Source organism: Nerophis ophidion, linkage group LG13, assembly GCF_033978795.1.
Source record: "Nerophis ophidion isolate RoL-2023_Sa linkage group LG13, RoL_Noph_v1.0, whole genome shotgun sequence".
NCBI lineage: Eukaryota > Metazoa > Chordata > Actinopteri > Syngnathiformes > Syngnathidae > Nerophis > Nerophis ophidion.
In genome coordinates, this window is record NC_084623.1 from 21,436,281 (window position 1) to 21,453,245 (window position 16,965).

The window sequence follows — 16,965 nt, forward strand, 5'->3', positions numbered from 1 at the left end:
AAAATTACAGACCTCTGTCATCATTTTAAGTGGGAGAACTTGCACAATCGGTGGCTGACTAAATTCTTTATTGCCCCATTGTATAAACAAGTCTGAAAATAAATAGTATATGCAAAGTTTGATGGTAGGGCAGTGGTGAAGAGAGCAAAAGGATGATGAAGTGAACATGAGTTAGTACATTCAAGGTTTGTATCACAGCAAAAAGTCTGAAGTACAGTGATTAGTAAAGCCTACCGGAGGGGAGTAGTTTGAACAGTTTAGAGTTTTTCAGGGTGTGAGGGGTCTTAAGTATTGTAGATACCGTGCTATTGTGGTTTCAAATTCTTATCAATAATGCTCTGGCGTGTGACGATATGAAAGGAAAAAATGATGACGGTATGAAACAAAAAATTGATAAGTGTATTTTTTTCTGGCACTTTTGCATTGGCGCGTCTGAAAATAAACAGCATCTCCTCGAATCTTGTGCGCTGCACGGGACCCCAATGTGGGTGCGTGGAGTGCCGTAAAGGAGGGAAAAGGAAGCAGGAAGTGAAGTGTGTTCCACTTCGTAGTACAGTAGATAAGATTTTTTTTTCAAAATCCTAATAACTGTTTGAGTTCTGTTGCTAACAAACAGAAAAACAACCAGTGGCAAAAAACATAACCTCTGTGGCGGAGGCAATACAGCTCGCCACGTTCTTTTCGAGTGTTCCAAGCCAAAATAAAATTGGTCACGGTGCATCGTGCCAAGGAAAGTGCCTGCTGCACACCGACGTTATTCGATAATCTACCATCACCTGGAAAAGATGAAGCCAGCAAAGCTCAACATCAGTTTGAGAGATATTTACGTTATTAAAACTTAAAAGGTGAGATAACTTTACATTTAAACTGCATTTTCCAAGATGATAGAAAAAAAGTCCAGTGGAAGTGACACTGCTTCTCCAAAAGTAAAAGTTGACAGAAAAAGTGGATGTTCCTGCTCAATTCTTTGCACTTAAAAATATTTGTTTGTAGTAATCAATAATATGATTACAACATTTTAGCATTGTTTGTGCAAGTGTGCTTATCCTAAACATTCCTGCCACTTCGTTTTACACCCTATGATATTTTTAAGTCTTTAAAAAAAATATATATATTATTTGACTTATACCAAAATAATATCACAATTTGGCCTTAATACCGTGATCTCGTATCGTGAGGTTATTATATTGTTACATCCCTAGTCTGTAGTGATGTTACTTGCCCGTTTCCTGTCCTGTACTGATATAAGTCCTGGACGGGGGGGGGGGGGATGTCGAAAGATGTCAGTGTGTCTGAGTACCTTTTTAAGCCCATGCGACAGTAACGATCATTTTAGTCACGATAACCGTGATATGAAATTTTCATAACGTTACATCCCTAATAGTGATAACAGTGAGTCTCCCAACCAACCTTGTGCCCAAAAAAGGTTCTTTGGAGTCATTTTGGATTAAATCAAAATGACAACAAACAGTCTAAAGTTCATTGTTAGTGTGTTTTGCTGTTTTTGTATCACAAGGAAAGACTAAAAGTCCTTAAACGCCACCACAAAGTACAGTATGATAAATTCGTATAAGACAAAAAAAAAGATGTCACTAGTCGAACGCTGTGCAATGCAATGCTGTACCCACCAAACCTCAACATATATAAGTAGGTAACATAATTATTTTTATGTCGTTGTGATGCTCAACAACAACAATAGCAATGATCAAAGTTTCTGCTGCTCATTCTACTTGAATGACCATTTGAATGCTATTTATTAGTTTTTTTTTAAGTTCTTCTGTTCAATAAACATTTGGTGAACAAAATCATGCAAGAGAATAATGATCGCAATTCCTAAGCACAAAAATCCCTATTCACATTTTTGCCAGAAATGTGCAGCATTACACTAGTCCATTCCATTGTTATCTCATCAGAAGGGGCTCTTAATGAAATTGTAGGCCAGTTTTTTTATATCTATCTTTTATATTTATCTCAAGTGTTTATTAATCCTATATATTTGTTCATAGCAACAATAAATGCAAGAAAAAGAGAAGTGTTGGTGCTGTCCTTTTCGAAGTTTGCCACTATCCATCCATCCATTTTCTACCGCTTGTCCCTTTCCACCCGTTGTGGGAATTTACTTTGTATCTAAAACCATGTTTGTTTGTTTTTAATCAAACATTGTCTTACAGAATGAAGACTTTTGTCAAAAAGGAAAAGCAGTGGGAGCAGTTTCTGATTTGCTGGTGAGATACCAAGCCTGGGGACCTTCTTTAAATAAGAATGTGACAATATCTCTTTCAACATTTGCATGTTTTTGTTTTCCAGGAAGTATACAAACCACAGAGAAAATACAGAAGGCAAAGGGATGCAGGGGAATTACTGGATGAAGTGTCCAAAGTTCACTCGACATTGCTGGAATATGGCAGGTAACCTCTGGCATCAAAGTGTACTCAACTGTCTTGTTGACATATCGCGCAGTGTTTCCCGTAGGACTGCAATCTATTTGTGGTGTCTGGTAGTAGAGGGACCGTCTCATTGTGTAATTTGCCTAATTTTTGTTGGTCATGTGCACATCATTTTTATGGACACTGTAGGAAACAAAAATGAGCCAGTGCCCAAAAAAATATGTCAAAAAATACAAATATATTCTCTTCTGTTGCTTGTTTTTGTGTGGTGTTTTTAATGTCACAACAAGGACAAAGCAGCTAGTGAGAAATGGAAGGAGGGTTAAGAAGACAATATGTCAGGGTTCTCAAAGTCAATTTACCTCTGGACTGTTGGAGGTAGAGTCGGGGTGAGGCTGGGCAGACCCAAAGTATTCTCTTCAGAATCACGTTTTAACAACGGGACTAAATGTATTAATTACTTCTACCTGCAGCTATAGTGACCTTGAGCTATGGTAAGCTTTAAGTCATTATAAATGCAAAATTGAATGTAAAAAATGTTAATTCTGACACTGTTGAGTTTCCCAGGAGATGATCAGAGACACTTCAGCTTGCAGGAAGTTGCTCATTGTGTTGCCCAATGTGTGTTTGTTGTATTTGCAGTGTTATTATAGTGGATGTTTTTTATTGTGGATTTCAAGATTGCCATCATATATTTAACTGTTATTTACCCAGGGTACAAGGGCCGCAATCATACTAAACTATGTAGGATTTTCGAATTAATTTAATGTGCTAATGAGCGAAAGCAACATCAGCACTAGATTCATTCTCGGTAGTCCACATTTTTATTATTGGTGAACCACCAAAAATAAATGTATGTATGGGAAACCCAGAAGCTGTTTTTAGTTTTTTTCAATCTTTTTGACTTTCTACTCTATGACACAAAACTAAAAAAACAAATGTTAAGCATGATAAATGCAAACTGGAGAAATCCTTCATGGTTCTAAGCCATCATAACCTATTAAATCAAATATATTATTTCCATTCTTGTTTATGTTGGATTTATTGATGTTGTGGAATAGGATATACTTTTAAAAAAAAAATCATATATAATAATGTACTGATTCACTTTCTTTTTCCAGGCGTCATGGATTCAGCAAACAAGACAAGGTTAGTTCGGGACCTAAGTAGAGATATTACAATAATAATACTGTTCATTTTGATAAAATACTCTGTTAGAAAATGAGTTCAAGACCAATCATTTCAGAACTTTTTTCATCTTTATCAAGATCCGTCCAACTTAATTTAAAATCAAACTGAAGGTTTTTAGATTTAGAGTAAAACTAAATAACTACGATAAGTGGTTGCATAAGACTTAACAGTACAGAATAGCCCAATGACATTTAAACTCAAGCTAAATACTATTCACTGCACACCTGGCACTATTTAAACTAACTGATTAATCTCAAATTTCTTGTAGGATTTTTGTTTTTACATTTTGTTGACATACCCAAAGCCATTATCTGCAGATAACTCTTAAAGGGGTAGTAATATGACTTTTTCAAAATACTTCCTTGTAGTCTACATAATGTAAGGGTGGTTCTTTGGTCAAAATGTTGCATAGATTATGTTTTACAGACCATCTTCAAGCTACTTTCCAACCATCTCTTCATAATGCGCCGGTTTGTGGGCGGTCTTATTTACTTGCGTCCATTTAGATTGCGTCTTATCCCTATCAGCCATGTTGTAGTTTTTGACGCTTCCATATAAAGTCTCCTGACGGATATAAGTTAGAACTACGCTTCTTTTGTATTAGAAATGGCAACAGCGGAGGATGCATGTGCATATATGAGATAGTCTGCCCCACAACAAGAGGATAGAGAAAAGGAGCTTATTTACCACAATGTCAGTATCAGTGTCAGTGTTTCTCCAAGTCCGCTAAAATAGTGGACTCGGGCAAAGCTCTCCGGGTGGAGATATCTGCTGATAACAGACTTGGGAAAAACGTCACAAATTTGGCAAATTTCAAACAGCTCGTTTAGAGGACGTATGAAGGAAGTATTTTATAAATATCTCCGCAATGCCTCCATGGTTTGATTTAAAATTTTCGGTGATCTTCCACCTCATGCCACCCCTAATGATCTACACACAGTGATGGATAAATGATCCCTCTGAGAGTTTGTGCCACACACTCACTAGCTGTATTGACACTGCACTGGTACTGTGTTGGTGTTTCATTACGGCACCATCTGCTGAATTAAAAATGACAATACATTTGACCTACAAAATAGAATTAATAGTTAGAAGATATACATTTTTTAAATCGAATAGTTGTGTAAAAAGACATGAAGCGTGCAACTCTGGTCAATAAGCCATATAGTAAGCAGCGAAAGAAGAATATTTGCCTTGTTTGGGGCTTTAAGATCACTCACTACTTAGGAACTTTAGCTTTTTCTCAGTCTCATTCAGATCAATAATTATGACAAAATACGATGTCAAATGCGGCACGCCACTCATCTGATTTTTTAATTTTTTTTTACTCCTGAGCCAAAATAAGTGCTTCCTGATAAGCACACTCTGGCGCAGGTGACGTGTTTTTTTCTTAAGTAACTCACCAGGGTATCGAGGGACACAGTATCACTCTTAATGGGTCGATGCATCTCTATCGTTTGACCCATTCTGAGCTGCACCAGTGCTTAAAAAAATGATGCTACAATATCACCAATTGAGACCTTATAAAACCAATGAAAGACAAACAAACAGTTGTGTTCCAAATGTTCTGTCCTAATTAAATAAATAACAAGTTGTTCATTAAACCAATCTATTATCTTTATTATCTTTCTGAAAAACGATGTAGTAGTATGAATTTTGTGTGTTTTTATTTGATATTGTGATTTTCTTCTTACATAGGTTCTTTATTATATTACAAAACTTTCAGGCTTCTACTAAAAAATCTAACATTCAGTAAAAAACGACCCAAAGAAAAAAAATCAAATCAACAAAGGAATGTCATCCTCAGACGGAAATTCCTGTTTTAAATTGACCCGGGCATAGCCCAATATGGTTGTGTATATAGGGTGATATGGGAAGCCCTTTTGCAAGGAATAGTGGGCCATGCTAAAGGAGTCCTACCCAAAATGCCTGAAGGCTGTCATATTATCAGAAGTTGCTTTTACAAACAGGTTACTTATACCTAAAAAGAGTCCAGTTAGTTGTTAAATTTCTCACCATAAAGTTTGCATTAAAAGTGTCAAATGTGCTGAAAATATTTAACCTTTTCTCTTCCTACATCACAAAAACTTGGCATTTTAAACTTGAAGAAAAAAGGGAACAGCAACATGAAGTTTCAAATGCAGCCCTTGCTAAAAGAGTTTTACTGAGTAGTTGCAGTGTTTAAGTTATAACAATAGATGTGCATTTTTTTGTTTTTTTTTTAGCTGGATGACAAAAAAGCTATTTCAGTTAAGGACCATGTGACAGCGGTGTCAGAGGAAGAAGCTATGTGGGCAGCGGAGGAGGTATGTAATCTGAACCGGCCAATATGTAAGTGGCGGCCCATACGTCTGCTCTTGGATATGCAGAATAAATGCCGATCATCAGATTGCCCACAATACGGGAAAGAGAAGATGCAAATATAATTATTCTGCACACGCAGTTTGATTTATCAAGAAAGAATTTGCGTCTTTATTTATCACGTCTGAAAGGTCTGTGCAAACTGACAGTTAGGAGAAAGAAGGTGATTACGCTGCAGCTCCATCTTACATATGCTTGTCAACATATTTTTTTTACATAATGTAAAAAAAATAGATATTTTGTCTAATCATCCATCCATCATCTTCCGCTTATCCGAGGTCGGGTCGCGGCAACAGCCTAAGCAGGGAAACCCAGACTTCCCTCTCCCCAGCCACTTCGTCTAGCTCTTCCCGGGGGATCCCGAGGCGTTCCCAGGCCAGCCGGGAGACATAGTCTTCCCAACGTGTCCTGGGTCTTCCCCGTGGCCTCCTACCGGTTGGACGTGCCCTAAACACCTCCCTAGGGAGGCGTTCGGGTGGCATCCTGACCAGATGCCCGAACCACCTCATCTGGCTCCTCTCGATGTGGAGGAGCAGCGGCTTTACTTTGAGTCCCTCCCGGATGGCAGAGCTTCTCACCCTATCTCTAAGGGAGAGCCCCGCCACACGGCGGAGGAAACTCATTTCGGCCGCTTGTACCCGTGATCTTATCCTTTCGGTCATGACCCAAAGCTCATGACCATAGGTGAGGATGGGAACGTAGATCGACCGGTAAATTGAGAGCTTTGCCTTCCGGCTCAGCTCCTTCTTCACCACAACGGATCGGTACAACGTCCGCATTACTGAAGACGCCGCACCGATCCGCCTGTCGATCTCACAATCCAAAATTCCCTCACTCGTGAACAAGACTCCTAGGTACTTGAACTCCTCCACTTGGGGCAGGGTCTCCTCCCCAACCCGGAGATGGCACTCCACCCTTTTCCGGGCGAGAACCATGGACTCTGACTTGGAGGTGCTGATTCTCATTCCGGTCGCTTCACACTCGGCTGCGAACCGATCCAGCGAGAGCTGAAGATCCCGGTCAGATGAAGCCATCAGGACCACATCATCTGCAAAAAGCAGAGACCTAATCCTGCGGTTACCAAACCGGAACCCCTCAACGCCTTGACTGCGCCTAGAAATTCTGTCCATAAAAGTTATGAACAGAATCGGTGACAAAGGACAGCCTTGGCGGAGTCCAACCCTCACTGGAAATGTGTTCGACTTACTGCCGACAATGCGAACCAAGCTCTGGCACTGATCGTACAGGGAACGGACCGCCACAATAAGACAGTCCGATACCCCATACTCTCTGAGCACTCCCCACAGGACTTCCCGAGGGACACGGTCGAATGCCTTCTCCAAGTCCACAAAGCACATGTAGACTGGTTGGGCAAACTCCCATGCACCCTCAAGAACCCTGCCGAGAGTATAGAGCTGGTCCACAGTTCCACGACCAGGACTAAAACCACACTGTTCCTCCTGAATCCGAGGTTCGACTATCCGACGTAGCCTCCTCTCCAGTACACCTGAATAAACCTTACCGGGAAGGCTGAGGAGTGTGATCCCACGATAGTTGGAACACACCCTCCGGTCCCCCTTCTTAAAGAGAGGAACCACCACCCCGGTCTGCCAATCCAGAGGTACCGCCCCCGATGTCCACGCGATGCGGCAAAGTCTTGCCAACCAAGACAGCCCCACAGCATCCAGAGCCTTAAGGAACTCCGGGCGGATCTCGTCCACCCCTGGGGCCTTGCCACCGAGGAGCTTTTTAACTACCTCAGCGACCTCAGCCCCAGAAATAGGAGAGTCCACCACAGATTCCCCAGGCACTGCTTCCTCATAGGAAGACGTGTTGGTGGGATTGAGGAGGTCTTCGAAGTATTCCTTCCACTTATCCACAACATCCGCAGTCGAGGTCAGCAGAACACCATCCGCACCATACACGGTGTTGATAGTGCACTGTTTCCCTTCCTGAGGCGGCGGACGGTGGTCCAGAATCGCTTCGAAGCCGTCCGGAAGTCGTTTTCCATGGCTTCCCCGAACTCTTCCCATGTCCGAGTTTTTGCCTCCGCGACCGCTGAAGCTGCACACCGCTTGGCCTGTCGGTACCTGTCCACTGCCTCCGGAGTCCTATGAGCCAAAAGGACCCGATAGGACTCCTTCTTCAGCTTGACTGCATCCCTCACCGCTGGTGTCCACCAAGGGGTTTTAGGATTTCCGCCCCGACAGGCACCAACTACCTTGCGGCCACAGCTCCGATCTGCCGCCTCGACAATAGAGGTGCGGAACATGGTCCACTCGGACTCAATGTCCAGCACCTCCATCGTGACATGTTCAAAGTTCTTCCGGAGGTGGAAATTGAAACTTTGTCTGACAGGAGACTCTGCCAGACGTTCCCAGCAGACCCTCACAATGCGTTTGGGCCTCCCAGGTCTGTCCGCCATCCTCCCCCACCATCGCAGCCTACTCACCACCAGGTGGTGATCGGTAGAAAGCTCCGCCCCTCTCTTCACCCGAGTGTCCAAAACATGAGGCCGCAAATCCGATGACACAACTACAAAGTCGATCATGGAACTGTGGCCTAGGGTGTCCTGGTGCCAAGTGCACATATGGACACCCTTATGTTTGAACATGGTGTTTGTTATCGACAAACTGTGACGAGCACAAAAGTCCAATAACAAAACACCACTCGGGTTCAGATCCGGGCGGCCATTCTTCCCAATCACGCCTCTCCAGGTTTCACTGTCGTTGCCAACGTGAGCGTTGAAGTCTCCCAGTAGGACAAGGGAATCACCCGGGGGAGCACTTTCCAGTACTCCCTCGAGTGTTCCCAAAAAGGGTGGGTACTCTGAACTGCTGTTTGGTGCATAAGCACAAACAACAGTCAGGACCCGTCCCCCCACCCGAAGGCGGAGGGAGGCTACCCTTTCGTCCACCGGGTTGAACTCCAACGTACAGGCTTTGAGCCGGGGGGAAACAAGAATTGCCACCCCAGCCCGTCGCCTCTCACTGCCGGCAACGCCAGAGTGGAAGAGGGTCCAATCCCTCTCGAGAGAAGTGGTTCCAGAGCCCTTGCTGTGCGTCGAAGTGAGTCCGACTATATCCAGCCGGAATTTCTCGACTTCGTGCACTAGCTCAGGCTCTTTCCCCCCAGTTACGTGACGTTCCACGTCCCAAGAGCTAACTTCTGTAGCCGAGGATCGGACCGCCAAGTGCCCTGCCTTCGGCTGTCGCCCAGCTCACAATGCACCCGACCTCTATGGCCCCTGCTATGGGTGGTGAGCCCATTGGAGGGGTGACCCACGTTGCCTCTTCGGGCTGTGCCCGGCCGGGCCCCATGGGAACAGGCCCGGCCACCAGGCGCTCGCCATCGTGCCCCACCTCCGGGCCTGGCTCCAGAGGGGGGCCCCGGTGACCCGCGTCCGGGCGAGGGAAATCTGGGTCCATGGTTTTTCATCTTCATAAAGGTCTTGGAGCTGCTCTTTGTCTGATCCCTCACCTAGAACCTGTTTGCCTTGGGAGACCCTACCAGGGGGCTTTATGCCCCCGGACAACATAGCTCCTAGGATCATTGGGACACGCAAACTCCTCTACCACGATAAGGTTGCAGCTCAGAGAGGAGATTTTGTCTAATCAATATTCTATAATTGTATAGCTGCTGGATGACTTAAGGGGCTGATTGAACCTTTCTATTAATGCGTGTTGGTGTTTGCTGGTATTTTTCTACCACAAAAAAGTGGTACATGTCTGCTGAGCATAGTAACATGAATGTGCAGTAAATAATTGATTTTCTTCGTGGTGAAAGTCTGTATAGTTGTCCATATAGTACGTGCAATAACTTAATTTAAATAACACGGTCTGCACCACTTTTCAATTGCACACGCAGTGTTAGTAGATTGCACGCAACACGCTGACTAATAGTACATTCAATTTTATGGTTTGCACATGCTTTTTAGCGCGTAATATTTGGATCTTAGTAGATCTGGCCCTGAGTGACCTGAATTGAACAGTATTGCAGGCAACTGTCAATCATGTAATTGGTGCAAAGTCATTTATTTACTACAAAAAATGTATCTTATGTGTGTATTTGTTCATCTACTTATGCCAGCAATGTATAGTGATAGGTACACCAATTAAATGATCTTCCACGAGATGGCAGGAGATAATTAACCTGTTGCAATTCATTCATTCGTACACATGGTTTGCCATAAGATTTCTCATGTAAAATGTGAACTTTGGTTATCCTGATTCAATTTGTATAATTCTTAGAGTTGTCTCTATAGAATACGGTCTTATTTAGAATTTCCTTGCAGACACTAGCTGTTGGAGACAACCATCCTAACTACTGTTGAGGTGCTCTTCAGCAAGGCACCAGGATCAGGATGAGGATTATTAGAAGAAACGACAGTCAGGGCTCCATGGTTCCAAAATATTTCAGAACCCAAACAGCCCAAGCATTTTCCAGCTTAGTCCGCATACAGAAAATTAAAAAGATGTGGGGACACTTTTTTTTATTGAAGATGCTAAAAGAAATGTAGGTCAATATATATATACTAATATATCCGACAGAACATAACATTTTAGTCATGTGTTACAAGAAATTAGTGTGATATGTATAATTATTTCTTTTTTTTTTTTTTTTAGAATATGCAGAAGGCCAATAAAAAAGAGCTGATACAACAACTCTACAAAGAACACTTGGTTTAATTTTTTCTTGTGAGCAATTCTTCTTCTTTGGTGTTCCTCAATAGGTACGGATTAAAAGCTTGATAACCGGAATGGCTGCCATGGCTGACGAAGAGGTACACAAAAGTCTTTTTTTAAATTATTTTTTATTTTTATTTTCAAAATTTACTTTTGAGATACAATGATGACCATTGTTTTGAAATAAACTTTTTGCAGTTTCTAATGTTTGATGGTTCAAACTATTTGGATTGTTTTTCTGTCGGTACTCATGGCAAATAAATATAATTCATAACAAGGGTTAAACATTTTTTTTGTAAAAACTGTATTTTTAAAAGTTACCTAAACACACAAGGAATGTGGAGTTGTGTATTTGAAACTGCCTGAACTAGCTTCCTTTGAAGTTGCAATGGTGATGGATACACTTTTCAATACATTTTGAGGAGGTATGCTACAAGTTCTTTACTAATTAGGTCAGTTACTTATGTTTAACGTGTTCTTAGTGGTCCCTTCCTTTCTCTTAAGTATTTTTTTCCAGATTGACACACACAGTACAGATGTGCTTGCCAGGCAGTGGCTTTTTTTTTACCAAATTCTTATCAATATTTCCAATAAAACTACATAGTTGATTATCATTTGTACAGGTGAGAGTTTTTAACAAACCTTTATCTTTCAGGGCCAACTAACTGCAAGCACACTTGGTCATATAGTTGGACAACAGTCTGAGGAGATCAAACTCATCGCTTCGGAGTATGCTGTGAAGGTGTGTAACTGGGACCTAAATCTTTAACGTACACAGTGGATGTAAGTACTTTATACAGAGCGGCCAACTCTTCCGGATTCTGCAAGAGACTCTCCAAAATTGCCACAGTCTAAAATCATCCCAACAGACCAACTGAAGTTAAAAACCTCCAAGATTGTGATGGTTTGTGTGAGAATGGATTATCGTAGCTTCTGGTTGAAAGGATGAGGCAGGGGTCGATCGGCAACCTCTTTATAGAAAAATAACTCCCGCAATCTTATTCTCTACATTCAGCCGTCTTCTCTTACTTGGACCTACACACAAACACAGGGACTCCCGCTCTCACTCCCTTTGTCTTGCCTTCCTCACTTGCTCATCCAATCGCCGGTCAGGACTTAGCTTGTACACATTCACAGCCTCACAGACAGTCGGAAGTTACAGAACTCTTAAAGGAGAACTGCACTTTTTGGGGAATTTTGCGGATCATTCACAATCTCTATTTAGGGCTAGCACACTTATGTTTTTTTTTGTGTATGCTTTCTAATTCGTAAATAAATACTAAACTTTCATCAATGCTTTGCACCTCCCTTGTTCCACATGCAGTCTATTAAGGGACTTCCAGATAGCTTAGCCAAAGTCGTGACAACTACACTGCTTTCCGTTGGTGTGATTCCTCTGTCTAGCTATTCGAGAGCTGTTTTTTTTGCCAATTATCTTCCTAGTTGTTGGTTCTTGTTACTTTGTTGCTTGACTGAAAGAGGTAGGATTGTCTGTATAAAACTGGCCCTTGATCGGAGCCTGTGGGTGGGTAGGTACTACATAGCCATGCAAGGGGTGTCTGATGTCTGTTGCCTGTGTTTGCCGTTCATCTTGAGCGATACCTAGTCATCTAAAGTGTGGTGGGCAGATGCTGGTTGACACACAGACCCGGTACAGTTTTTTTCTTGAAGCATTCTTGTGATGATGTGGCAGCTGTCTTTTAGAGCTATGTCTAACAGTTTTGGTATATGACATGATCGGCTCCAGCTTATCCATATTCATTAAAGCAAGAGATGTTCCCAGGGTAACAGATGTTTGTGTATCCTAGCTTTTCAACTATTAGTACTGTTAGCATTTTCATTCTGTTGCTTTTAACATTACTTCAGTTATTCTTTTAAACAAGTTTTGCAACGGGAAGAAGTGACGCCTCATTGATAATCAAGATGACTACAGAGGAACAAAGGATCAAATTTTTAAATTGAGAAATAACTCCTGACATAGAAGCTAAGTAACTAATGAAGACACATCCACATTTCTATTGCAAAGCATTATATATTGTAAGTCATACAGTGATATCTAAAGTACTGATGTTGGCGGATGCCGTAATGTAGTATTAAGATGTAAATCTTGACATCTTCTAATAATTCATGGCTGTAATTTTATTAATCTCCTGCTTGTTGGATTTCTCTGTTGTCATAGCACCTGGAGATATCCTCCGAGGACTTTACGGAGCGCTATGGCCCATTGCACCAGCACCTCCGAGCTGTAGCCTCTCTCAACAAACAGATCCAGCAGAAAAAGAACCAACTTGGGGAGGTTAGTAGTTTACGTTAGTTGAGTTGACTAATTAAGAGCTACAATAATCTTCATTACCTGCGACTGTACAGAAGAATACTGTTGACGTCGATGTACGAACAAATTTGGAAAATAAAACCCACAAGGGAACATTTATTTGTATGAAATGGAGCCTGGCAAAGAACAGTACTTTTTATTTTAAGATTGGATAAGTGTAATCCCTTGAGTAATACATAAATGATAATTGAAAACCCTCAATTCAATAAATATCTGGCACCATCTGTTGTAATTTGGTATGTCTATAAAACCAAATTGGGGTTGTGCATTCATTTCTTATTTATTTGGTAACTATTAGCTGTTTCTCTGTTTGTGTTGAATAAAATGTGTTGTCTTTGTGTTAATAGCTACAAACCAATCATGCAGAAGTAAAGAAAGGTTTTAACAAGGCAAAGAAAAAGTTGCTCGAGGTAAGAAAAAACAATTATTTATGCAAAAAAATTCCATTGTAAACTGTTCCCTTCTTTTTTTTTGTTTTTGGCAAATCTCCATACAACGCTAAAACTATGACAATTCTGTTTTAAGTATAAATAACTCTCTTGTCAACAACCCTAAAACATCACTTCACTAAAGAAACACTTATAATTTTCAAAAATTTATATTTTATTTTATTTATTTTTTCACCTTTTTTTTTTTTATCCCTATTTTTCTGTCCCCCTGTATGTGTATTGCAGGCAACAGAGCAATCTGAGAGACTGAAAAAGGAACTGATGCATTTTCAGGACATGGAAGGTCAAGCTGACATCAGGTTATTGATGATATTAATGATGATAATGATGATGATTATGATTAGTTCTCTTTCAATTGTAGGAACGGCTGACAAACACTGACACAAAACCGCGCTGTAATTGCTCTACAGATATTGACATAAACAGGTGCACGCATTCACGTGCGCACTGTAGCCGTCGGCTAATGCAGTCACTTCTTCACGCTCCATACAAATAGCTGCTGACATACTGTAAATGCCATTATGTAGAAACAGAAATGATGAGGCACTACGTTATTTATTAAAAGTATACCTCGGTGTTGTTAGTGTTCTATTCCAAGAAGTTAGACGAAAACCGAATTAAATTAAAACTAAAGCAGGTTTTCCCCATAAGAATTTACGTATATCCAATTAATCTGTTCTAGACACCAAAAGTATGAACACTTAACATATTTTAATGCTAATGTAACATTTACACTTGTGCTTCAGGAGTAAAAATATTAGAATAGAATAAAATAGAAAGAATAGAATATAATGGACTTTATTGTCATTATATTTGCATATAACGAGATTAAGGACTCCAACTTAAGGTGCAGTAGGGGGAACAAATATGGGGTAAAAATAAATTACACGAGGTAATAAAGAAAAAACTAACAATTGAAATAAATAGACTACTATCCAATAAAAATAATAAGCAATCCTGAACAATATACAAAACACTATAGAAATACAGAATACTGTACAATATACAGAACAAGACAAGAGTGCCGGAGTAATAAATAACAATCAGTGTCGGATGTATTGCACTCGAAGGATAATATTGCACAGTAGGGTGTTAGGGTAAGATATTGTATAGGGGTGAATTATTGTTTTAAGTAAGAGTTCAAGATGGTGAAGCTCTGGGAATGAAGCTGTCTCTGAGCCTGTTTGTTCTGGCTCTGCACCTGTAGCGCCTGGCCGATGGTAGCAGGTCGAACAGGTGGAAGCCAGTCTAAGTAGCCTGTCAAAACTAGGGATGGGTGATATGGCCTAAAATGTATACAGTGATATATATTGCAGCCTGTTGTGGTAATGCGATATATTATTTGGCATATTATTTATACTAAACCATTTGAAAACATGTTACAAAAGCTCATTTGGCTGCTGACGTATGTATACTTGCTGTGTTAGTTACATTATTCTCTTTCTATAGGCTTATTCGTCTATTTGCTGTTATTTCTGTTCATAGCTAGTTACTCTCCAATGTAATGTGATCTTAGTTGGACTAATGTTAAAAAGTACAAAAAACGTATTCTGATGTTTCACTACTGTACATTCAACGTAGATTAGCGCTAAGAATGGCTTCTTGTCTCCTCCTGCTCGCTCTTGTCGAGTGTGTCAAAAACTGAGCAAATCCTCGTTCTCAAGGGGATATGAGATTTGTAAGATTTGTATTGCATTTTTTGCAGATATTAAAGAAAGGATGAGTAATTTGGAAGCAGCTAGCCAGCCTGGCTACCGGTAAAAAGTAAAACCTAAGAATCGACTAAAATAATTGTCATTCGACTAATCGCGATAGCACTAGTAGTTTGACAATGACATTGTATTTTTATTCAAGCACAGTAAAATCATTTTTCTGTTTAACAGCATGTTGGAGAAGCTGAGGGATCTGGTAACAATGAATGACACTTTGAAAGTGCAAGAGCAGGAGTTCCGTACACACTGCAGAGTAAGTCTGCTATTGTCCCTCATTCTTGTCGTGCCTTTCTTAATTTTGTCTTTGTCTTAATGCTACCTCCAGGATGAGATGGCCCTCCTGCAACAGAGCATTGAGGATTTGAAGACTGCATCTGGGCAGGGTACAGAGGAGGAGAAGGTATTCAGAGGATGATGTCGGAGTTGAGGGCACGTTCTGAACTGTCCCTGACAAGCTTACCTCAAGTTTAGCCAAAATGTACTCTAAAGCCAAACTGTAATGCACACATATTTGTTGTTCCAATTTAAAGTCTATTATTACTTTTTTCCGACTTATATAGAAAATGTTGTAAAAGCTGACATCACAGGATTTTTTTCTAGATGTGTCTGCTTGTTTTTATCTGAAAAGTCTCTGAAACAAAGACATACTCAGATGCTCAGTTTTTCAGTGCATCATTTGTCATCCTCTAGGAAAGGAATCAATTGATAGACAAACAGTATAATACAGACAGAGACAAACTGCAAAAGATCCGGCTGCTCATGGTAAGTAGAAATTTCAAATTTTCGGAAATTGTGTGTCAATTTACAAATGTGTTTGAAGCATATACTGTATACATACTGTATGTGTAGGCACACAGGCTGGAATTTTACCCTCCAGACAATTAGTATTACTCTTTAGAATTAAAATGATCGAAAAACTGTGATTGATAAATTAACTTAAAACCTAAAAGGCCAACAAGAAACATTACCGTCTTTTCCCATTAAGAAACAACATACCCCAATCTAAACATATGTAAACAAACTGTTCTATGTGGAACTAAGCTATTTAATTGTGCACATTAGACCTACAAACTTTGGTTTCTTAAAAGAGAGTGATCGTTATATACTCATAGGAATACAGACCATGTATTTTTACGGTGCTTCAAGGACCGCTGAACAAAGTAGGATGCCACAACACCCGCCAAAAATAATAAATAATAGATTGTATTTGCTACGCACTTTAAATTTAGATACATCTTAAAGTGCTAGAGTACAAACCGATATTTAAAACCATAAAAGCTGAGCAATTAAAACAAATAAAATAGGACTAAAACACTATCGGTGAAAAATAAGAAACACAAAACATGCACTATAGTTGGTTTTTAACAGTATAAGTAATTTTTGAGCACATTCTACAGACTGCGATAATGGTGATTATTTTGGTGGCGATAACCGTGATATGAAATTGTAATATTTTTACATCCCTCTAACAAAATAAACAAACCTAAAAAATAAAATGTTCTCTCAACCTATGTTAGCAAAACGTTTACTTAAATAAATATTGAACATCCTGAAGTTCAGTTTTCACCCAGTTGGAAAAACTGGGTTGGATGTTTTTTTTTTTTGTTTTTTTTTTGCCGTCATTTTCCAACTAATTCCCACACTGGGTAATTTGGTTTACAATTATCATTTTTCCTCATCATTTTTTTTACTTTGCGGCGCTTCTCACTAGCCAGCCGTGACTACCGAGGCTCTGTCCGGGAATCTTGTGTGTGTAATGTAGCGATGCCATTCCACCCAATTAGACAAAGATTGTGGATGACTGACAAGGGGGTTTACTACGTTCATTTATTTCTGCTATTGTATAAA

At 40.3% G+C, this 16,965-nt stretch overlaps 1 protein-coding gene across 1 annotated transcript in view; it reads left to right on the forward strand.

Annotated features, from left to right (window-relative positions):
• ccdc93 (coiled-coil domain containing 93) overlaps positions 1–16,965 on the forward strand; it is a 31,416-nt gene that overhangs the window by 8,327 nt on the left and 6,124 nt on the right. The window contains exons 6-17 of the mRNA XM_061918582.1: positions 2,172–2,225; positions 2,308–2,408; positions 3,509–3,536; positions 5,804–5,884; positions 10,672–10,722; positions 11,280–11,366; positions 12,804–12,920; positions 13,304–13,366; positions 13,631–13,704; positions 15,289–15,370; positions 15,443–15,517; positions 15,808–15,879. Coding sequence (XP_061774566.1) covers positions 2,172–2,225; positions 2,308–2,408; positions 3,509–3,536; positions 5,804–5,884; positions 10,672–10,722; positions 11,280–11,366; positions 12,804–12,920; positions 13,304–13,366; positions 13,631–13,704; positions 15,289–15,370; positions 15,443–15,517; positions 15,808–15,879 — 885 coding nt within the window. The remainder of the gene's footprint in view (positions 1–2,171; positions 2,226–2,307; positions 2,409–3,508; positions 3,537–5,803; positions 5,885–10,671; positions 10,723–11,279; positions 11,367–12,803; positions 12,921–13,303; positions 13,367–13,630; positions 13,705–15,288; positions 15,371–15,442; positions 15,518–15,807; positions 15,880–16,965) is intronic.